Below are 23,760 nucleotides of genomic sequence, written 5' to 3'. Positions count from 1 at the left end.
CCAGCATGCTCTCCGACTGGGGGAGACTACAAATCCCAGCAGGCTCTGCGACCAGGGGAGACTACAATTCCCAGCAGGCACAGCAGGGTGTGGACAATTTTAGACATCAAACTTCTCCACTCTCCATGGAGTCTGCACCCAGAAAAGCTGGGTGACAACTAGTATGGCTGCTGCTCTAGTCCTCAGGACTTGTCACCCAGCTTTCCCAGGTGTCCTGAACGTTTTCTTTGGCTGAAGTAATGACGTTTAGGGATCTGGAAAAACTGCTGTACGTGCGCCATGATGACTGCTCCCATGCGGCTGTGCACCCCGCTAACCTAGAGCCCTGAACGGTAAGTCTTCCCAGCAAGGAATGCCCTGCATGGAGGTCAGAGGAGTCAGTCATTCTGGATGCTGGGAAAGTTGAGTCACAGCACCTTAAAAGGGATTGCCTGGGAATAGGATTTTTTTTTTTTTTTTTTTAACAGCGCCACCCAGTGTCTACAGGCCGTGTGAGGTATTACAGCTCAGACACATGGAAATGTGTGAACTTGGCGTAAACCGCTGCAGGCAGTCATTATCTTGCCGCCCGGCCCACATGTCACCTCTGCTCAGTGGTAACCATAAGCGCCAGCGATGGCGGAATTATACACGGAGACGTCTTATTTATGGGCTGAGAGGAGACTTACAGACGCGCCGAGAACGGCACTGACAATACAGACTGCACCCGCGATCATGGCGAGACAAAGATGGCCGCGGGCCAGGGCGATGTCAGTGACGGGACTGGGGTTGGGGAGCATGGCGGGAGGTGAAGAGGACGCAGCTCTGGTGGCACACTGGGAGGTGTGCAGGTGGAGTGGACTTTAGTGTCACCATTCTTAGCTGGATGTGTAGAACGCCGCCGCAGATATAGACACCATTCAGAGTGAGCAGAAAGATGGGTGACCGCCCTTCTTACCACTGCAGGGCAGGAGCGGCTGTCATCCAGCGGGCGGGCGTGTGAGGGTGACGGAGCGTCGTGTTCCCGGCTCTCCAGCGTTACGCACACTCATCGTTTTCGCTGGGGGTTGTAGTCACAAGCATCTCGGCACGGCGCTGAGCAGTCTGGGAGTTGTAGTCACAAGCATCTCGGCACAGCGCTGAGCAGTCTGGGAGTTGTAGTCACAAGTGTCTCGGCTCCGCGCTGAGCAGTCTGGGAGTTGTAGTCACAAGCGTCTCAGCACAGCGCTGAGCAGTCTGGGAGTTGTAGTCACAAGCGTCTCAGCACAGCGCTGAGCAGTCTGGGAGTTGTAGTCACAAGTGTCTCGGCTCCGCGCTGAGCAGTCTGGGAGTTGTAGTCACAAGCATCTCGGCACGGCGCTGAGCAGTCTGGGAGTTGTAGTCACAAGCGTCTCGGCACCGCGCTGAGCGGTCTGGGAGTTGTAGTCACAAGTGTCTCGGCACCGCGCTGAGCAGTCTGGGAGTTGTAGTCACAAGCGTCTCGGCACCGCGCTGAGCAGTCTGGGAGTTGTAGTCACAAGCATCTCGGCACCACGATGAGCAGTCTGGGAGTTGTAGTCACAAGCGTCTCGGCACAGCGCTGAGCAGTCTGGGAGTTGTAGTCACAAGCGTCTCGGCACGGCGCTGAGCAGTCTGGGAGTTGTAGTCACAAGCGTCTCGGCACGGCGCTGAGCAGTCTGGGAGTTGTAGTCACAAGCGTCTCGGCACCGCGCTGAGCAGTCTGGGAGTTGTAGTCACAAGTGTCTCGGCACCGCGCTGAGCAGTCTGGGAGTTGTAGTCACAAGCGTCTCGGCACCGCGCTGAGCAGTCTGGGAGTTGTAGTCACAAGCGTCTCGGCACAGCGCTGAGCAGTCTGGGAGTTGTAGTCACAAGCGTCTCGGCACCACGCTGAGCAGTCTGGGAGTTGTAGTCACAAGCGTCTCGGCACCGCGCTGAGCAGTCTGGGAGTTGTAGTCACAAGCGTCTCAGCACAGCGCTGAGCAGTCTGGGAGTTGTAGTCACAAGCGTCTCGGCACGGCGCTGAGCAGTCTGGGAGTTGTAGTCACAAGCGTCTCGGCACGGCGCTGAGCAGTCTGGGAGTTGTAGTCACAAGTGTCTCGGCACCGCGCTGAGCAGTCTGGGAGTTGTAGTCACAAGCGTCTTGGCACCGCGCTGAGCAGTCTGGGAGTTGTAGTCACAAGGGTCTCGGCACGGCGCTGAGCAGTCTGGGAGTTGTAGTCACAAGGGTCTCGGCACGGCGCTGAGCAGTCTGGGAGTTGTAGTCACAAGTGTCTCGGCACCGCGCTGAGCAGTCTGGGAGTTGTAGTCACAAGCGTCTCGGCACCACGATGAGCAGTCTGGGAGTTGTAGTCACAAGCGTCTCGGCACCGTGCTGAGCAGTCTGGGAGTTGTAGTCACAAGCGTCTCGGCACGGCGCTGAGCAGTCTGGGAGTTGTAGTCACAAGCGTCTCGGCTCCGCGCTGAGCAGTCTGGGAGTTGTAGTCACAAGTGTCTCGGCACCGCGCTGAGCAGTCTGGGAGTTGTAGTCACCAGCGAGATCACGACTGGCGCACGTTCACACTGTGATAATTGGGAGTACAGACATGATTGGCCGCTGAGGGCTGGTGCCGGCGAGTCTCCGTCGGGTGGGTAATGTGGTTACAGCGAGGGCTGCGAGCGGCCGGGCACGTATCAGCGCACATCTGTCCCATCAATTACAGCCGAGCGCTAATTAACGACTTCATTCATGATGACGGCATCAATCACAGGGATCTGGTGTCTGAACCCAGCTGACAGGAAGAGTTGTCAGAGGGGCACAGACTATCAGATTACATTGGATTTCTAGCCCCAGCTGTGTAAAAAAGCAGCAGAGGAAACCTGCCGAGTCTATGGAAAACTTTGCAGCTTTGGCTGTGATTGGAGCAGAGGTAAATTACACCTTTTTATTTAAAGTGGCAGATAAAATTGAGCAGAGAGTGACCCCTGCGATCACCACCCGCCATCTTCAGTGACCGCTTTATTATCTGCAGCTTCATACTCAGCCATTTCGTACTTTCAGTCTTACCGAGACTCCAGCTTTCCCAGACTCCTGAATGTCAGATTTCAGTGATAGATCCACGGAAAGTTGGGTCACAAGAACCCCCTGCTGGAGATCTAGTAGCGGCCATGTAGGCTGGTACCCAGCTTTCCCTGGCTCCTGAATGACATCTTTTCTGCAGACTGACTATATCTGCCCTCACTTCAGTCTGTAATTAAAGAGATTGAGGACACGGGGGAAGCTGTAATGTCGATCACCTAATGGTCAGCCAGCTTTTCCAGATTCCTGAATGGCAGGTTTTTAAGTCATGATCTCACTACTGACATCAATGTGTCTAAGAAAGATGAGCGATAACCAAAGTGTTCCTAATGGCAGACTCATGAGCAGTCACCCAGCTTTCCCAGGATCCTGATGGACAGCTTGGCACCCACTCCCTGCTGTACAGGCAGATCTAGGAATGCCGAGTGGCCACCTGTTTGGAGATATTAGCCCGTCACCCAGCTTTCCCAGAGACAAAGAAGAAAAGTCTTCTCTTTCCCGGTGACAGTCCGACACTAGAGAAGGTCTGAGTCGCCATTAGGCCGCTACATTTGCCCCGACGTCAAGAACACGTGACCACCAAGGAGAATAATGAAGAGTGGAGAAGAGAGAATGAGCGGTCAGGGCTCTCCGGCTTGCTGGGACTTGTAGTGTAGGGAGCGGCCAGCTCATCTTCCACAGCCACAGACAATTCCCAGAGGAAAATCGTAATAAACCCATTTGAATAACCTGAATGGAAGCGACGCTGATGGCGGAGTCAGGAGCGATCGTCTCGCCGGTCCTCCTCGTGTCTAGTGCAAAAGCTTCTTCCGATAAATTAATGTTTCTAAGATATCGCACAACCGGACGGGATCCTGAACATCCAGGAGCCCCACGTGTTGCGCTGCCGACGGTGGCTACATCCTGCGCTGCCAGGGGCGGCTACAGCCTGCGCTCACCATCATTCTTCTTCTTAATCAGACGCTCAATTTCCAATCCCAGAGTTTGCAGATTTTCCTGAGGATTAAAAAAAAAAACAACTTAAAGTGAAGAAAGATCGACTGTGTGAGAAACCGAAAATACGAAGCTTCACTGAGAAAATGATTTTCAATATTTCACATGAATGAAAATTGAAAAAAAAAACTGTACGTAGTGAGCTCCTCCTAGTGGTGAATGTATAAATGAGTATGTAATGAGCTCCTTCTGGTGATGTATGCATAATCTCTATGTAGTGAGCTCCCCCTACTGGTGGCTGTATAAATCTGCATGAAGTGAACTCCCTCTAGTGGTGGCTGTATAAATCTGTATGTAGTGAGCTCCCTCTAGTGGTGGCTGTATAAATCTGTATGTAATGAGCTCCCCCTAGTGGGGGCTGTATAAATCTGTATGTAGTGAGCTCCCTCTAGTGGTGGCTGTATAAATCTGTATGTAATGAGCTCCCTCTAGTGGTGGCTGTATAAATCTGTATATACTGAGCTCCTCCTAGTGGTGAATGTATAAATCTGTATGTAATGAGCTCCTTCAAGTGATGTATGCATAAATGAATATGTAATGAGCTCCCCCTAGTAGTGACTGTATAAATCTGTATGTAGTGAGCTCCCTCTAGTGGTGGCTGTATAAATCTGTATGTAGTGAGCTCCCTCTAGTGGTGGCTGTATAAATCTGTATGTAGTGAGCTTCTCCTAGTGAAGGATGTATAAATCTGTATGTAGTGAGCTCCCCCTAGTGGTGGCTGTATAATTCTGTATGTAGTGAGCTCCCTCTAGTGGTGACTGTATAAATCTATATGCAGTGAGCTCCCCCTAGTGGTGGCTGTATAAATCTGTATGTAGTGAGCTCCCCCTAGTGGTGGCTGTATAAATCTGCATGTAGTGACCTCCTTCTAGTGGTAGCTGTATAAATCTGTATGTAGTGAGCTCCCTCTAGTGGTGGCTGTATAAATCTGTATGTAGTGAGCTCCCTCTAGTGGTGGCTGTGTAAATCTGTATGTAGTGAGCTCCCTCTAGTGGTGGCTGTATAAATCTGTATGTAGTGAGCTCCCCCTTGTGGTGGCTGTATAAATCTGCATGAAGTGAGCTCCCTCTAGTGGTGACTGTATAAATCTGTATGTAGTGAGCTCCCCCTAGTGGTGGCTGTATAAATCTGTATGTAGTGAGCTCCCTCTAGTGGTGGCTGTATAAATCTGTATGTAGTGAGCTCCCCCTATTGGTGGCTGTATAAATCTGTATGTAGTGAGCTCCCCCTAGTGGTGACTGTATAAATCTGTATGTAGTGAGCTCCCCCTAGCGGTGACTGTATAAATCTGTATGTAGTGAGCTCCCCCTAGTGGTGACTGTATAAATCTGTATGTAGTGAGCTCCATCTAGTGGTGGCTGTATAAATCTGTATGTAGTGAGCTTCTCCTAGTGAAGGATGTATAAATCTGTATGTAGTGAGCTCCCCCTAGTGGTGGCTGTATAAATCTGCATGAAGTAAGCTCCCTCTAGTGGTGGCTGTATAAATCTGTATGTAGTGAGCTCCCCCTTGTGGTGGCTGTATAAATCTGTATGTAGTGAGCTCCCCCTTGTGGTGGCTGTATAAATCTGTATGTAGTGAGCTCCCTCTAGTGGTGGCTGTATAAATCTGTATGTAGTGAGCTCCCCCTTGTGGTGGCTGTAGAAATCTGCATGAAGTGAGCTCCCCCTAGTGGTAGCTGTATATATCTGTATGTAGTGAGCTCCCTCTAGTGGTAGCTGTATATATCTGTATGTAGTGAGCTCCCCCTTGTGGTGGCTGTATAAATCTGCATGCAGTGAGCTCCCCCTAGTGGTGACTGTATAAATCTGTATGTAGTGAGCTCCCTCTAGTGGTGACTGTATAAATCTGTATGTAGTGAGCTTCCCCTAGTGGTGGCTGTATAAATCTGTATGTAGTGAGCTCCCTCTAGTGGTGGCTGTATAAATCTGTATGTAGTGAGCTCCCTCTAGTGGTAGCTGTATAAATCTGCATGCAGTGAGCTCCCCCTAGTGGTGACTGTATAAATCTGTATGTAGTGAGCTCCCTCTAGTGGTGGCTGTATAAATCTGTATGTAGTGAGCTCCCTCTAGTGGTGGCTGTGTAATCTGTATGTAGTGAGCTCCCTCTAGTGGTAGCTGTATAAATCTGCATGCAGTGAGCTCCCTCTAGTGGTGGCTGTATAAATCTGTATGTAGTGAGCTCCCTCTAGTGGTGGCTGTATAAATCTGTATGTAGTGAGCTCCCTCTAGTGGTAGCTGTATAAATCTGCATGCAGTGAGCTCCCCCTAGTGGTGACTGTATAAATCTGTATGTAGTGAGCTCCCTCTAGTGGTGGCTGTATAAATCTGTATGTAGTGAGCTCCCTCTAGTGGTGGCTGTATAAATCTGTATGTAGTGAGCTCCCTCTAGTGGTGGCTGTGTAATCTGTATGTAGTGAGCTCCCTTTAGTGGTAGCTATATAAATCTGCATGCAGTGAGCTCCCCCTAGTGGTGACTGTATAAATCTGTATGTAGTGAGCTCCCCCTAGTGGTGACTGTATAAATCTGTATGTAGTGAGCTCCCTCTAGTGGTAGCTGTATAAATCTGTATGTAGTGAGCTCCCCCTAGTGGTGGCTGTATAAATCTGTATGTAGTGAGCTCCCTCTAGTGGTGGCTGTATAAATCTGTATGTAGTGAGCTCCCTCTAGTGGTAGCTGTATAAATCTGCATGCAGTGAGCTCCCCCTAGTGGTGACTGTATAAATCTGTATGTAGTGAGCTCCCTCTAGTGGTGGCTGTATAAATCTGTATGTAGTGAGCTCCCTCTAGTGGTGGCTGTATAAATCTGTATGTAGTGAGCTCCCTCTAGTGGTGGCTGTGTAATCTGTATGTAGTGAGCTCCCCCTAGTGGTGACTGTATAAATCTGTATGTAGTGAGCTCCCTCTAGTGGTAGCTGTATAAATCTGCATGCAGTGAGCTCCCCCTAGTGGTGACTGTATAAATCTGTATGTAGTGAGCTCCCTCTAGTGGTGGCTGTATAAATCTGTATGTAGTGAGCTCCCTCTAGTGGTGGCTGTATAAATCTGTATGTAGTGAGCTCCCTCTAGTGGTAGCTGTATAAATCTGCATGCAGTGACCTCCCCCTAGTGGTGACTGTATAAATCTGTATGTAGTGAGCTCCCTCTAGTGGTGTATGTATAAATCTGTATGTCGTGAGCTCCCTCTAGTGGTGACTGTATAAATCTGTATGTAGTGAGCTCCCTCTAGTGGTGGCTGTATAAATCTGTATGTAGTGAGCTCCCTCTAGTGGTGGCTGTGTAATCTGTATGTAGTGAGCTCCCTTTAGTGGTAGCTGTATAAATCTGCATGTAGTGAGCTCCCCCTAGTGGTGACTGTATAAATCTGTATGTAGTGAGCTCCCTCCAGTGCCTAGTAGTTGTGATGAAGCTGGCTCTTGCGACAACCAGTATGACAGTACCCGGCTATGGCGACAACCAGTGTGATAAGGGCTGGGTCCTGGTGGAGATCGGGGGGCGCTCACCTTGAGGGTTATGTTCTTCAGTAAAGTGTCTTCCAGCACCGCCTGCAGCTTCTTGTTGATTTCTAGGGACAGCTCCAGGGTCAGGCCGCTGTCCACTGGGTGGGAGGTGTACAGGGAGGCCATGATCCCACCACGCCGGCTCAGATGAGCCTTGTTGAAGTCGGAGGCCTCTGATGACAGCGTCCCCGCCTCCTCCCGTAACACGTAGCTCTGGATGATTCTGCAGGAACAATCAGCAGTTATTAGCTAAAAACCCGGAGAGAATGCAGCGACACAGAAAACTCGGAAAAACCGCCGTCACCACAAATGTAGAAGAGTCCATGGCGGTCCCTGTGATGGAGGCGACAAAGACTTGGGGGAGGAAAACCGGGCGTAAGCAATCTAGAGAAAAATAACTGCGCTCACCGGGGCTGCGGGACAAGCGAGAACGGACGCTTTACTCTTCCACACAAAAACAAGCAACGCGTCGACCTTGTTGGGGCCACGGCGACCACAACCCCCGTCCTGTGACTACATGGCGGCACCATAGAAGTGAATGAGGTCACACTGTGACTCCAATGTTACCGCGACCCCATCCACGTGTATTGTGCGGCCATGTAGCAGCCACATCTGGAGAACTTCACATCGCGGCCATTGTCGCCGCAGCCTCGCGGCCCGTGCCAGGTGTAAATATATAAAGGTATAAATACACAGCCTTTTTCGCAGACGGCGAGCGCTGTCATTTTTCTGTTCTTAAATTGGCAAAACAGACGTGTGAGCTCAGATTCTTCAGTCTTCTGATGCCCGTCTCATATTTATCTGATCCAGGAAAAGCTGGGTGACAACCAACATGGCCGCCATGACCGCAGCACCAGGTCAGGTCTCACGGCTTTCCTAGGCGATGAGCGACAGAGAATAACCCTATATTGGGGAATTGTAATTTCCGCATTCCGTGGCTGCATCAGGAGACGCCACATTGTATCACCCAGAGGAACAAGTGTCCAGAATATCACGCCGCCTAAGAGCATCACAGACGTCACTGGGGGCACGGAGACCCCGCATCTCCACTGGGCGACCTGACATGTCCGGTGACTACAGCTTCATTAGGGGAATGGCGCAGCCCCATCTCACCGACAGCACGGATTTTATCTTTATTATGATTATATTTACATCTTTCATTTTGGGAAAGCTGGGTGACAGCCCTACCAGGCGCCTCATATTTGTTATGTCGTGCTTCATGCTTCACTAGTTTTAGTTTGGGAATCTGGGAAAGCTGGGTGCCTCTGCCATTTCCTGCTTATATCTATAGCCTGTGCACGGCTGCAACGAGGTCTGGTCTCCTCACAGGAGCGAAAGTATCTGGATATCGATACGTCACCCAGCTTCTCCAGATGCCTGAATGGCGACTGTAGTTACAGGGTTAGAGACGTCACAAGGGAGGCTGAAAAAGCTGAGTGACGAACCTCATGGAGGCCGTGCTGCCAGTCACCCAGCTTTCCCAGAAACAGGTGTAAGCTTATAAAATAAATGGCTGAATTGGGATTTTATCCAGGAAAAAGGAGATTGGTTTTCATGTTTTTATTTTATATTTATATTTAATGCAGCGTCCTGTAACAGAAGAGACAAAATCAGGAGGAAATCAGGTAATGTGGTGATTGAGGGGTCCCGGCGCGGACACTTCTAGCCAATCACACGGATATATGTGCACCGGGTGGATGAGCCCCTTTTAGGGTCCATTCATGTCACCTTGCAAATATAAGAAAATTCCAGTCCACCAGAAACAACTCCTCTCACAACCTGAGCCGTGTGAACAGAACCAAGACAAAAAAGGGAAATGTGAGCGCTTCATTTGTCCATTCACTGACTGCAAGCAGAGATGGTGACATGGAGGCACATCCTTGTGCAGGAGCAGTCAGCAGCAGACGACATTGCACAGATTGCAGGGGCTTAGTGCTTACCCCCCAGCAACATCCCATAATACACGGCTCTGGCCAGAAATATGTGGACAGTGACCGGACCTTCGTGATTTCAGCTCTGCAGGTCGCTATTTTGCCATCTTGGATGTGCAATTGAAGTGGAGATGTTCCGGTTTAATTAAAGGGGTTGAACAGAAATCTCCTGTGGAACCTTCGGGAATTGCGGCCATTTTTCGACAAATCCTCATTTCAGGGCTCAGAAGTAATTGGACAAATTCACTTTCCCACAAATAAAATGTTCTTGTTTAACCCTTTGTAGAGAATCCTTTGCAACAATGACGGCCTGAAGTCAGGAGGCCATGGCTGTCCCCATTGCTGGTCTCCTCCGGTGTGAGGCTTTGCAGCAATGACGGCCTGAAGTCTGGAGGCCATGGACATCACCATCGCTGGTCTCCGGTGTGAGGCTTTACAGCAATGACGGCCTGAAGTCTGGAGGCCATGAATGCCACCATCGCTGGTCTCCTCCGGTGTGAGGCTTTACAGCAATGACGGCCTGAAGTCTGGAGGCCATGGACGTCACCATCGCTGGTCTCCTCCGGTGTGAGGCTTTACAGCAATGACAGCCTGAAGTCTGAAGGCTGTGGATGTCACCATCGCTGGTCTCCTCCGGTGTGAGGCTTTACAGCAATGACAGCCTGAAGTCTGGAGGCCATGAATGCCACCATCGCTGGTCTCCTCCGGTGTGAGGCTTTACAGCAATGACGGCCTGAAGTCTGAAGGCTGTGGACATCACCATCGCTGGTATCCTCCGGTGTGAGGCTTTACAGCAATGACAGCCTGAAGTCTGGAGGCCATGAATGCCACCATCGCTGGTCTCCTCCAGTGTGAGGCTTTACAGCAATGACGGCCTGAAGTCTGAAGGCCGTGGATGTCACCATTGCTGGTCTCCGGTGTGAGGCTTTACAGCAATGACAGCCTGAAGTCTGGAGACCATGGACGTCACCATCGCTGGTCTCCTCCGGTGTGAGGCTTTACAGCAATGACAGCCTGAAGTCTGGAGACCATGGACGTCACCATCGCTGGTCTCCTCCGGTGTGAGGCTTTGCAGCAATGACGGCCTGAAGTCTGAAGGCCGTGGATGTCACCATTGCTGGTCTCCGGTGTGAGGCTTTACAGCAATGACAGCCTGAAGTCTGGAGACCATGGACGTCACCATCGCTGGTCTCCTCCGGTGTGAGGCTTTACAGCAATGACAGCCTGAAGTCTGGAGACCATGGACGTCACCATCGCTGGTCTCCTCCGGTGTGAGGCTTTACAGCAATGACAGCCTGAAGTCTGGAGACCATGGACGTCACCATCGCTGGTCTCCTCCGGTGTGAGGCTTTACAGCAATGACGGCCTGAAGTCTGAAGGCCGTGGATGTCACCATTGCTGGTCTCCGGTGTGAGGCTTTACAGCAATGACAGCCTGAAGTCTGGAGACCATGGACGTCACCATCGCTGGTCTCCTCCGGTGTGAGGCTTTACAGCAATGACAGCCTGAAGTCTGGAGACCATGGACGTCACCATCGCTGGTCTCCTCCGGTGTGAGGCTTTGCAGCAATGACGGCCTGAAGTCTGGAGGCCATGGACGTCACCATCGCTGGTCTCCTCCGGTGTGAGGCTTTACAGCAATGAAGGCCTGAAGTCTGGAGGCCATGAATGCCACCATTGCTGGTCTCCTCCGGTGTGAGGCTTTGCAGCAATGACGGCCTGAAGTCTGGAGGCCATGAATGTCACCATCGCTGGTTTCCTCCAGTGTGAGGCTTTGCAACAATGACGGCCTGAAGCCTGGAGGCCATGAATGCCACCATCGCTGGTCTCCTCCGGTGTGAGGCTTTGCCGCCTTTACTGCAGTGACTCTTTCTGCCTTCACTTTTGTCTCCAGCCGGTGAAATGCGGCTCGATGGGGAGAGATCTGGTGAGGACTCGGCCATTGCAGACTATTCTTTGCTTTCACAAGATGTTTTGGGTCATTGTCCGTCAGTTTCTGAAGCGTCGTCCAATCAACCTCCCTGCATGTGGTTGAATGTGAGCAGAAGGTCTCGCCCTGTGCACACAGGATTCATCCGGCTGCTTCTGTCACATCATCAATAACCACTAGTGACTCGGTGCCATTGGCTGCCATGCATGGCCGCGCCATCACACCACCTCCTCCATGTATTACACAGGATGTGCCGAGGATCAGGAGCCGCTCCAAGCCTTCTCCAGACTTTCTTCTCACCATAATTCTCGTACAACTAGATCTTTGTTTTGTTTTTTCAGCATTGGGCGCCTTAAGATTTTTTTTTTTGGTAAAGTCTAATCTGACCTTTCTATTTTCCGGCTGATTAGTGGTTTGCACCTTGTGGTGACCCCTCGGTATTTGCTCTCATGACGTCTTCTCTTTATGGTGGACTTAGATACTGAGACATTGACTTCCCGAATAGTGGTCTTCACTTGGGGGATGTCATGAAGGGGTTTTTCTACACCATGGGAAGGATTCTGTGATCATCCACCGCTGTTATCTTCCTGGGACGTCCAGACCTTTCAGTTCCCAGCTCACCGGAGAGCTCTTTATTTTTGCAGAATGCACAAACTGTTGATTTAGCCTCTCCTAATATTTCTGCTCTCCTTGAGGGATTCCTTCTTTTTTCATTGTAATGATAGTCTGTTGCTCTTCCATTGAGAGCTCCTTTGCATGTTGTGGGTTCACAGCAACAGCTTCCAAATGCAAATGCCGCACCTGGAATGAGCTCCAGACCTTTTACCTACTTAATTAATGATGCATTAATGAAGAAAGAGCCCATGCAGCCATTAAAGAGCGTCTTAGATTATTGTCCAATTACTTTTGGTCCCTTTAATAAGAGGCAGCTCCATATTAGGCTACTTTCACACTAGCGTCGGTACGGAACCGTCGCGCTGCGTCGGCCCGACATACCGATGCATACTGTGCAAGCGCCGCACAACGGGGGCAGCGGATGCAGTTTTTCAACGCATCCGCTGCCCCATTGTGAGTTGCGGGGAGGTGGGGGCAGAGTTCCGGCCGCTCATGCGCGGTCGGAAATAGCGGACTGTCGGCACAAAAAAACGTTACATGTAGCGTTTTTTTGTTCCGACGGTCCGCCAAAGCACGACGCATCCATCGCACGACGGTTGCGACGTGTGTCAATGAGTCGCAATGCGTCGCTAATGTTAGTCAATGGGGAAAAAACGCATCCTGCAGCCAACTTTGCAGGATGCGTTTTTTCGCCAAAACGACGCATTGCGACGTATGCAAAAAAACGCTAGTGTGAAAGTAGCCTTACAGAGCTTCAATTCTTGAACCCTTCAGATTACAGATGGGAGTCGGCACTTTACGCCCAGACTGATTATAGGGATGGATCTGGAATAGGTTTTGGTAAACGGTTCTAATGCCAAAACTTGTGTCACTGCCCAAATATTTCTGGACCTCACTGGATGTCACAAATGTATCAATGGAAGACTAAAAAATAAAATACCGGATACAATACCGAGCCACGCTCGGCCGATGTTGCACCTTTTATATCTCTATTAAAGGGATATTTCTCCTTTTCATAGATAATGTCGAATTTTGCATGTAAAGTCGAGCATTTTTGCAATTTGTTGCTTATTAAAATTTGCAGCCTATCTTGAGATATTAACAATTTTCTTTTGCTTACAACTCGTTGCCTTGGAGACCGACCACCGCTGCTGTGTTGCTTATAAGCGCTGCACTGAATTTGGGCAGGATTAGGAGATAGCCGCGCTCTCCAGCGATACTGGACGGCTTAAAAAAGTACAAGTTCGAAAAAAAATATCTTGTAAGAAGCAGAACGGGTGAAGTGGTAACAGCAGTGGTCGGTCTCCATGGTAACGAGCTGTAAACATAATTAAAAACTTTAATATCTCAAGAACATCTGAACATTTTAACAAGAAGTAAATAGCAACATTGCTCGTAGTTACAAGCGGTATCCGACCAGGGGAGAGTAACCCTTTATATACACAATTTTATTGTGGCATCGGTCAGCAGCACAGAGTATTTAATGACAGGAATGAGGGAGGGAAAGCAGGATCCAAAGACAGTTATATGGTGAAAGGAGCAGGGTTCCCAGCTGCAGAGTATCAGGGTGGTTTTGTTACATATTAAATGGGGCAGAATTTCCCAGCATTTTAGTAAAAAAGCATGCTGAGCCGAGCAGTAACAGACTGAGAATTTCATGGAAACAGCAGATCCCGGAGCAGCACAGAAGATTTCAGCAGAGGAGTGTGCATTATCTGTAGGTGCACACGGTAATAAATGATGAGGACGATGACCCTCTCCGGGCCACGGGGAGCGGAGCGGCGACCCTCTCCGGGCCACGGGGAGCGGAGCGGCGACCCTCTCCGGGCCACGGGGAGCGGAGCGGCGACCCTCTCCGGGCCACGGGGAGCGGAGCGGCGACCCTCTCCGGGCCACGGGGAGCGGAGCGGCGACCCTCTCCGGGCCACGGGGAGCGGAGCGGCGACCCTCTCCGGGCCACGGAGAGCGGAGACCCTCTCCAGGAACGGACGTTTATGTCACCGGAAACAAACAGAACGTGAAGCTTCAAATCACAGAGTGGAAAAACAGAATCCGTAGACGAGACGCACAGAGAATGAGCCAGAGAAGACACAGAAGGCAACTGGTGGAGGCGGCTGGCCAAGGGGGCCCGGAGAGGTCAGAGGGTTAGTACGGGGCCCGTCCCATATCAATAAAGCTTCATCACGGCACAGGAAAGGTTCAGGAACTTTCTACAGTTTGTGTTCCCCAGAGAATGAGTGTTACCCCATTGTTACAGATGGATCCAGGTTACACGATCCGCTCCTGAACTGATGGTTCGCTACAATGTGTCAGTGTAGGGTCCAGGAGATTCTCCAAGTAACATAAGAAAGTTACAGAACTTTCTAGAACAGAAGTAACCTTTTTATTGAAAAACCACTGTTTTGTGTCCACAGCTCTGATGCAGACTCATGTGTCTCCATAGTGACAGGCTACAAACACATCCTGCAAGAAGGGGAAATCACAGTAGGATCTGACTACCAGGATTGTTTGTAGTCTGTCACCATGGCGATATATAGCTCTGCACAGGGCAGAGTACGGGACTTTTTTGATTGGCATAATTGCTATCAGTCTAAGCCTTTAAGCTTTATTGACATGAAACTGAAGACCCCAATAATTATCGTGCACCGAGATCCTCCGGGGACACGAGATTAGTAACAGAACGTGACAGCGGTGACCGGAGAGGTCAGGAGGCATCGCCCGCAGACCAGCGTCGCCCTCCTGTCTGCAGGAAGCGTCATACATACTTTGTTTTTTTCCTAATTTCCTCCACCAGTTGCTTTATGTGGTCCTCCATGAACTCTATTTTCTCGTTTTTCCGGGCGTGCGCCTTCTGGAGACGGACTATCCTCTCGATCAGGACGGCCTTGTCCACTTCTGGGAAATTATCCACCGTGGTCGTCATCCCCCCTATATTCTCCGGAGATCGCTCCTCGTTGTTCCGAGTGTTCAGAGATCCTGCAGGGAGAACACCAGAGATAAGTGTCACAAACATACTGCGCATAACGACGGGAATAAAAATGGTGCATAAAGTCCAGTAATTCGGAAAGTTTCCCATAACCACAGCGTGACGGCAGCAGATTCTGGAGAAAAAGGAAAACTATCATATGCGACATTGCAGATATGCGCCACTTACCGGAAGAACTGGAGCGGCTGCCCATGCTGCCCACGTCCTTCTCGTAGTTGCCGTTCTCCATCTGCTCCACCTTCTTCCGTGCTGCAGAAAAGCAAGAAAACAATTATAAAAATGCAATCGGCATCTTCTGAGCGAGGTGGGGACTAAACACCAGATCCTCTGCTGCGCCCATAAACGTGAACGGCTTCTCCCAAGGAAAGGATCCATCGGATGGAGTGTTCATGGCTTTACACCACAGGTGACCTGCCAGATCCGGGCCCATCACGGCCCTCCGATGTGCGGTTTTCATACCTGCCTTCCAAGAGCACATATATATTTTGCACGCCCCCATGATGCATGATGATGATGTTCATTAGGTAATGGCATCCTATGTAAATCGCACTGCGGTGACAGGAGAGGACGACGGATGGGGAGAGAGAAGATGCTCAGCCTCTGTATAACCGGGTAGATGCCACGGTTGTGACTGAGTGCAGCATCTAAGGGGTTATAGTGAAAGCGTCCCTGACAGCTGCCGATGCCGGCCCAGCTTTCCTCTCGGTTACTGCTCGGCTCCTGACCTGCTGATTGCGGCTGCGCAGGACGCAGTGGGCAGCCGGCCCGGTGTCCCCGCTGGAGCTTTCCTTATAAGCCGGGCCCCTCACCTTGCTGGAGCTGCTTGGTGAGGTCCTTCAGATTGACGGCGTGCTTCCTCTTCTGGGTGACCAGGTCGTCATTCAGCTCCTCTATCCGAGTATTCAGAGAGGCCACGAGCTGCCGCTGACCGTCTGCCTCTGTCTGCAGCACCTGCATCTCCTGCTTCCTCAGAGTCTGCTCCACGGACAGTGCCTGCTCCTGTAAGCGAGCACAATAGCATGTCAGCGAGTGCAGACAGAACTACCTGCGGCATAGCACACGTGCAACAGCAGGGGGAGCGCCACCGGACGCGTGAAACAGCAGGGGGAGCGCCACGGCACGAGTGAAACAGCAGAGGGAGTGTCCCGGCACGTGAGAAACAGCAAGGGGAGCACCACGGCACGAGTACAGAAACTGCAGGGGGAGCGCCACAGCACGTGTATAGCAGGGGGAGCGCCACAGCACACGTACAGCAGGGGGAGCGCCACAGCACGTGTATAGCAGGGGGAGCGCCACAGCACACGTACAGCAGGGGGAGCCACAGCACATGTACAGCCACAGCAGGGGGAGTGCCATGGAACGCGTGAAACAGCAGGGGGAGTGCCACGGCATGAGTACAGAAACAGCAGGGGGGGCGCCACAGCACGCGTACAGCAGGGGGAGCGCCACAGCACACGTACAGCAGGGGGAGTGCCACAGCACACGTACAGCCACAGCACACAGCAGGGGGAGCGCCATGGAACACGTGAAACAGCAGGGGGAGCACCAAGGCATGAGTACAGAAACAGGAGGGGGTGCGCCACAGCACGCATACAGCAACAGCGGGGGGAGCGCTACGGCACTCGTACAGCAACAGCGGGGGGAGCGCCACGGCACTCGTACAGCAACAGCGGGGGGAGCGCCACGGCACTCGTACAGCAACAGCGGGGGGAGCGCCACGGCACTCGTACAGCAACAGCGGGGGGAGCGCCACGGCACTCGTACAGCAACAGCGGGGGGAGCGCCACGGCACTCGTACAGCAACAGCGGGGGGGAGCGCCACGGCACTCGTACAGCAACAGCGGGGGGAGCGCCACGGCACTCGTACAGCAACAGCGGGGGGAGCGCCACGGCACTCGTACAGCAACAGCGGGGGGAGCGCCACGGCACTCGTACAGCAACAGCGGGGGGAGCGCCACGGCACTCGTACAGCAACAGCGGGGGGAGCGCCACGGCACTCGTACAGCAACAGCGGGGGGAGCGCCACGGCACTCGTACAGCAACAGCGGGGGGAGCGCCACGGCACTCGTACAGCAACAGCGGGGGGAGCGCCGCGGCACTCGTACAGCAACAGCAGGGGGTGTGCCACAGCATACGTACAGCCACAGCAGGGGGAGCGCCACGGCACACGTACAGCAACAGGAGGGGGTGCGCCATGGCACATGTACAGCAACAGCACACGTACAGCCACAGCAGGGGAAGCGCCACGGCACACGTACAGCCAAAGCACACGTACAGCCACAGCAGGGGGAGCGCCACGGCACACGTACAGCAACAGCATGGGGGAGCTCCACGGCACACGTACAGCCACAGCACACCTACAGAAACAGCAGGGGGAGCGCCACGGCACAAGTACAGAAACAACAGCTGAAAACTAGCTGGTGAAGATGCTTTACTGTCCTGCAATGATGAGCTCTGCAATATATCCACCATCACTGAATATAAGTTTACACGCTCCAGTATAAAGCACAGTCTGACCTGCTTCACAGATGAAGGTTTGTCACAGTGTATTCAGAATGGACAATGTTCAGGAGCTAAACGACATAGGCATGTCCCCACGATCAGATACAGCAGCGTTTTTGATGCGCTGTTTTTTCTCTACATTGTAATCACGAAAGGTAAATCCGGACGTGTACAGTGAAGCATGCGGATTTACTGCGTCTAATGAACGGCTATGGGTGAGACCAGCAACTGCGCTGCAGATAATGGACATGCTGCTGCTTGAAGTCCCACACCGCGGGAAGTGTACGCAGCGTCAGATAGAAGCACAGCGGGCACAGGACTTATAGAGATCCATCCACTGTGCGTGTAATGTAGAACGCAGCGCAGGCGAGCTATTTCGCTGATATTCCGGATCTTGGGCACTCAGCCTCACACTTCAGACTGATACATTGTAACAAACTTTCAGGACTGGAGACATGTCTGTAAATTACGATGGAAGGGCTGGATAGAAAGCAAACCAATAAAAAACGTGAAGTCTTCAAAAAGTTTGTGAATGTGATGGCACTGACAGCAAGCAGGGATCATGGAAACGGTCACTGGTTATGGGTTAATCCCCCAGTGTGGGTTATAGGAGGGAAGGAATCGGGTGCATGACACAGCGGAGCGCCCCCTACCAGCTCAGTGCTGCGGTGCCGGAGCTCCTCCAGGTGGGTGCGCTGCTCGCTCTCACTGCACAGCAGCTTGTCCAGCTGGGCCTGTAAGGCGTTGCTCTCGGACTGGATCTGGGCGTTCTTACTGGTCAGCTTCTCGGTGAATCCCAGCAGCTCGGCCTCCCGCGTCCTGCTGCCCTCTATATCCCGCTGCAGGTCAGCGATGAGCGCGTTCAGGCCGCCGGCTTCATCCCGAAGGCTCTGAATCTCCTGCAGGTCTCTGAAAATAACAGCAAAAATCAGTGTATGAAGCGCACCGTTATGTGGTAGCTGTGGCTGCAGACACGAAGCAGAAAGGTGTGCTGGTACCTGTGGTGCCGCTGCTCCTGCTCCTCCACCACCTTCACCTTCTCCAGGAGGGTCTGGATCTCCGTCTTCTGCCGGTTAATCAGCTCTTTGTATTTGGACAATTCTTCCTCCGTCCTCAGCCGCTCGGCTTCCAGACATTTCACCTGTGTGACAGAGGAGATGAGGCGCGAGCCCCGGAGACCCCGGCGTCCGTCACTACCCCGCATGCACCCCTCGGAGACGCGGCCATTGTAGGGATGCGTCACTTTACCCATCGCCATATGAAGATCAGGGTTTGTCTAACGCGATGGTGTGAGTGTGCGGCGCACGCTGTGACGATTGCCCAATATTGCCGGCGCGGGCGGTCATGTGACTGTACGCCTGCGATTCGCATACTCGGTCACATGCACTCTAGACGCGGTTGGCTTCTCTCCATAGAAGTCAGCTAAGAAGAAACAGACAAGTCTAGCCGAAAATATGCAAATCGCAGACATCAGGTCACATGGCCACCTATTCGCACGGGAATAGCGACAGTGGGCGATCGGGCAGCCGACAGTCACAGCGACTGCAGACGTTCGTCTCACACCCAGACAGCCCCTCTAATTAGCACAATTTCAGAAGAGATAACAACAGATAGATAAGATTAATTTTTTAGATTTTAGCTTTTTTTCATTCAGCATAAGGGGGAACTAAACAGCTAAATAAATATTTATAATTTTTTTTTTAATAAATTTTAGCAAGTGAAGTCACAATTCACAATTTTTTCTAACCGTTTAAATGCAGCTGTCACTTGTCAGCGGCATCTTAGTGGTTAAGTATTGTGATCGGAGATAGTGACACTAAGCCCCCCCAACCACGCAGTGCGCCCACCCACTGTACACGTGCGACAGGAGAAGCCAATGGGATAAAGGGGGTATCCCACCAAAGTACCAGTCAGACCATCCCCAAAATATCCAGTAGGGTGCGGCCACACGGGTACGTGGCCAGGGGCCGGAACCCACCGATCAGACATTTGCAATGAGTGCAGGATCTATAAGCATCCAATACTCTGGCGGCTCTCGCGCTCGTACCTTGGTCCGCAGTGTGCGCAGCTCGTCCATGCCCTCCGTGAACGTTCGTTTCAGGTCGTCCAACTCCTTCATTTTGGCTTGATGAACCTTAGGATCATGTAACATAAAGACGAAAAATAAAGTCAGACACAATGTAATCAGATGAGGAGGTCAGTGCATGCTGGGAGTTGTAGTTTCTTATCCTTTTTTTTTTTTAAACGTACATTTTTATTTATTTACAAATTGTGTTGAGCATTACATCTTATTGACAGTAAATTCTTAATGATTAACACAATGTTATGGGGGTTAGGGACGGGAAGAGGACAGGGGAAATGGTGACATTACAACAACTATCCAATCACATTCTCTATGTGCGAATCTGCGAAGTTATTTAATAACGTTATGTAAATGGAAAGATAACCAATTGTTCCATTTTTTATGAAACTGAGCTATATTATTATTAGATGTAGCAATTATCTTTTCTGATAGGCAATTCTCGTTGATCAGTGACACGACCTCGGACAGTGAGGGGCATTTGGAGTTTTTCCAGTAACGAGCAATTTTGATTCTTGTTGCTACAATAATATGTACAATCACTGTACGGAACACATAGGGAAACGAGCCCAAATCAATACACGATAACATTAGTTAGTAAGGCTGATCACTCGCCCCGATCATGTCCGGCTGGCACAGATACACAGCGGTTCGTTACAGTGTGTCACCGGCTGCTCGTAACAAGCCCAGCAGCTGTGTCAGCCGGACACGGACAGGACATCGGCCTGAATGTAACTGATGTTCACATTCACTGACAGCAAGAAAAACTGAAAAAATAGTCAAATAGTGAATCCAAGTTCCTGAATCCAGTTACCTCCAGGTTGTCGGATTTCTCCTGCCTCTGCTTCTCCAGCTCCACCTTGGTGACTCGCAGCTTCGCGTCCAGCTCATTGGACTTGATTTCTTCAGACTCCTAGTAAGAAACAAAGGAGACCGATTGCAAGGGACGTCACGAGACGGAAAATCACCGAATATCAGAAAGCAGGACATCATAGGAAGAGCTGAAGAGGGGCTACTGGCAGCCCTAGACTCCAGAGGGCTCACAACCCCCCCCCCCATAGGACTCACAATATCCCCCCCAGAGTCCAGATGGCTTACAATACCTGATGTATACAGGCGGCTCCATACTACGTGATATATACAGGCGGTCCCTCACTGCACTGGATGCCCCCATACTACGTGCTGAATACAGGCCGCCCCGCACTATGCAGGATGCCCCCCCGCAACGCAGGCCGCCCAGCCCTATGCTGGATGTCACACACTAAACAGGCCGCCACGCACTACGTAGTGTATACAGGCCGCCCTGCACTATGTGCTGTATACAGGCTGCCCCATACAACGCCCCACACTACGCAGGCCGCCCCACACTACGCAGGCCGCCCCACACTACGCAGGCCGCCCCACACTACGCAGGCCGCCCCACACTACGCAGGCCGCCCCACACTACTCAGGCCGCCCCACACTACGCAGGCCGCCCCACACTACGCAGGCCGCCCCACACTACGCAGGCCGCCCCACACTACGCAGGCCGCCCCACACTACGCCCCACACTATGCAGGCCGCCCCACACTACGCCCCACACTATGCAGGCCGCTCCCACACAACGCCCCACACTATGCAGGCCGCCCCACACAACGCCCCACACTATGCAGGCCGCCCCACACAACGCTCCACACTATGCAGGCCGCCCCATACAACGCCCCACACTATGCAGGCTGTCCCATACAACACCCCACACTATGCAGGCTGCCCCATACAACACCCCACACTATGCAGGCTGCCCCATACAACACCCCACACTACGCAGGCTGCCCCATACAACGCCCCACACTACGCAGGCCGCCCCACACTACGCAGGCCGCCCCACACTACGCAGGCCGCCCCACACTACGCAGGCCGCCCCACACTACGCAGGCCGCCCCACACTACGCAGGCCGCCCCACACTACGCAGGCCGCCCAGCCCTATGCTGGATGTCACACACTACGTACTGTATACAGGCCGCCCCGCACAACGCCCCACACTACGCAAGCCGCCCCACACACACCACTAAGTCCATACCTGATAGGTTTTTATCATTTCCTGGCAGTTCCTGCGGATCTGCTCGGACTCCTCCTTGGCTTGGTTCAGTTTGGCCGCCGTATCTCGCAGTTTGTCTTTGGTTTCCTGATGATTAAAAATGAGACAAAGATCAGACCTTTCATATTGACGGATTGGAAACAAGTCACTATTTTCTCCAGCGACCTGAAGTGTGTGAAGGAGACGATCAAGAGAGGCCAAAGACATTAATAACTCTTTATAGGGGTCTTCCAGAAAAGTGCTTTGATGGAAAGCTGTGAAGACCACCCCTTTTAGTAATCAGTCTTACCCTCACCCATAACTGCAGGCGGGAGGAGGAAACTGGTGTGAACCGCGCCTAGGAAGCCCCTGGTGTGTCCTGCACCTGCCACATTCCTGCTCCATGCCCGGGACTCACCTTGTGCGAGTCCAGCTCCGATTTTAGCTTGTTCTGGGCCCACTTCACTTTGATGGCGTAGGAGTTCACCTCTTCCTTCAGCTTCTCGATGTCGCGGCTCTGCCGACTCGTCTCGTTCTCCTGGATTAGAGGGAAATAGAAGAAATCTGTCAGGAGGCCGGAGAGTCAGAGAATTCCCACCACGTAATAGGACCAGAAAGGGGCGATGTTACGGGAGGGAAGGGCACTATACACCCCACCCATAGGGGTAATGAGTCCCCAACTACCACCGATAATGATCTGAATCCTTCGCTTTTTTGCCCCCTGGAGTAAATAGAGTGAGGGGTGGACATGCCGAGCGGCTGATGGCCGTCACTGCCGGGGCATCGCTCGTGTCACCGCCTGGTACCTTGGCCTCATGCAGCTGGTGCAGTCGCCCTTTTTCCTGAGTTAGGATCTTGATCCTGGCGCTGTTCTTCTCCATCTCCTTGTTGGCCTCTCGCAGTTTCCGCTCCAGAGCCTCCTTCTCTTTCCGGAGATCCAGAGACTCTTTCTCGCCTCTCACATACTTCATGACCATCGCCTCCTTCTCCTGTCGCGCCTCCTCACATTTTTTATTGGCCTGGAGTTTAGAGAAAGGAGAGAACTAACTGAGAGAACAAACGCCTGCAGATTACACGTTTCACCACAAGTGGGAGCAGTGACATAGGACAGGACTGAGGAATGCCGGAGGTTCATACCGGCCCATTAAAAAAATGCTGGTTACACACTGGAAGGAAAGAGCATAACCAGCAGGGGGGTTACACTTTTAAGTATCCATGCTGCAGCCTTTATAACACAGAACTCCATCGATCTGTAAATACGGATTAATATCGTTATGGGGTGTAAAATCGGACGGGCCTTCACCTGCAAATCACACACCGTCGCAATGTCTAATACCGCCACACGGTGCAAACATCACTGCCGATACAACATGTACACGTAAGCACAGGGAGTTAATCCTGCGGCCGATACCTGCTCCGTCCTAAGCGCCATCTCCTTATGCAGCTGCTGGATGGTGTTTTTAGAAGACGCATCTTGTGAAAGCAGCCGGTCTTTTGTGAATTTCACCTCTCGGCCGAGTTCTTCAATCCTCCCCTCAAGCTGCAAAAAAAGAAGAAATGTCCAACATCCACAATATTCGCTAAAAATCTACCAACCCAGATGGCACTAAACCCCAGAGCTGCACTCACTATTCTGCTGGTGCAGTCACTGTGTACATACATTACATTACTGATCCTGAGTTACATCCTGTATTATACCCCAGAGCTGCACTCACTATTCTGCTGGTGCAGTCACTGTGTACATACATTACATTACTGATCCTGAGTTACATCCTGTATTATACCCCAGAGCTGCACTCACTATTCTGCTGGTGCAGTCACTGTGTACATACATTACATTACTGATCCTGAGTTACATCCTGTATTATACTCCAGAGCTGCACTCACTATTCTGCTGGTGCAGTCACTGTGTACATACATTACATTACTGATCCTGAGTTACATCCTGTATTATACCCCAGAGCTGCACTCACTATTCTGCTGGTGCAGTCACTGTGTACATACATTACATTACTGATCCTGAGTTACCTCCTGTATTATACCCCAGAGCTGCACTCACTATTCTGCTGGTGCAGTCACTGTGTACATACATTACTGATCCTGAGTTACATCCTGTATTATACTCCAGAGCTG

General features: G+C 51.7%; 1 protein-coding gene across 2 annotated transcripts in view; it reads right to left on the bottom strand.

Annotated features, from left to right (window-relative positions):
• Positions 1 to 461: 461 nt before the first annotated feature.
• Positions 462 to 23,760, bottom strand: part of CCDC186 (coiled-coil domain containing 186) — a 50,835-nt gene continuing 27,536 nt past the window's right edge. Inside the window, exons 4-17 of one of the 2 annotated variants that reach the window (XR_013214395.1) lie at positions 23,039 to 23,167; positions 22,434 to 22,646; positions 22,046 to 22,165; positions 21,631 to 21,735; positions 20,385 to 20,483; positions 19,538 to 19,624; positions 18,489 to 18,631; positions 18,144 to 18,399; positions 15,798 to 15,987; positions 15,157 to 15,237; positions 14,768 to 14,978; positions 7,531 to 7,750; positions 1,866 to 4,030; positions 462 to 1,646 (exon numbers count right to left, since the gene is read on the bottom strand). Coding sequence is in view for 1 of the 2 variants with exons in the window: in XM_077257948.1 (XP_077114063.1) it covers positions 3,956 to 4,030; positions 7,531 to 7,750; positions 14,768 to 14,978; positions 15,157 to 15,237; positions 15,798 to 15,987; positions 18,144 to 18,399; positions 18,489 to 18,631; positions 19,538 to 19,633; positions 20,385 to 20,483; positions 21,631 to 21,735; positions 22,046 to 22,165; positions 22,434 to 22,646; positions 23,039 to 23,167 (1,938 nt within the window). In the remaining variant the exon portion in view is untranslated. Of the gene's footprint in view, positions 1,647 to 1,865; positions 4,031 to 7,530; positions 7,751 to 14,767; positions 14,979 to 15,156; positions 15,238 to 15,797; positions 15,988 to 18,143; positions 18,400 to 18,488; positions 18,632 to 19,537; positions 19,634 to 20,384; positions 20,484 to 21,630; positions 21,736 to 22,045; positions 22,166 to 22,433; positions 22,647 to 23,038; positions 23,168 to 23,760 lie in introns of those variants that run through there. The other variant, XM_077257948.1, reaches the window with a different exon arrangement.

Source organism: Ranitomeya variabilis, chromosome 4 (assembly GCF_051348905.1).
Source record: "Ranitomeya variabilis isolate aRanVar5 chromosome 4, aRanVar5.hap1, whole genome shotgun sequence".
Taxonomy (NCBI): domain Eukaryota; kingdom Metazoa; phylum Chordata; class Amphibia; order Anura; family Dendrobatidae; genus Ranitomeya; species Ranitomeya variabilis.
This window is presented reverse-complemented; position numbering and strand designations above follow the sequence as displayed.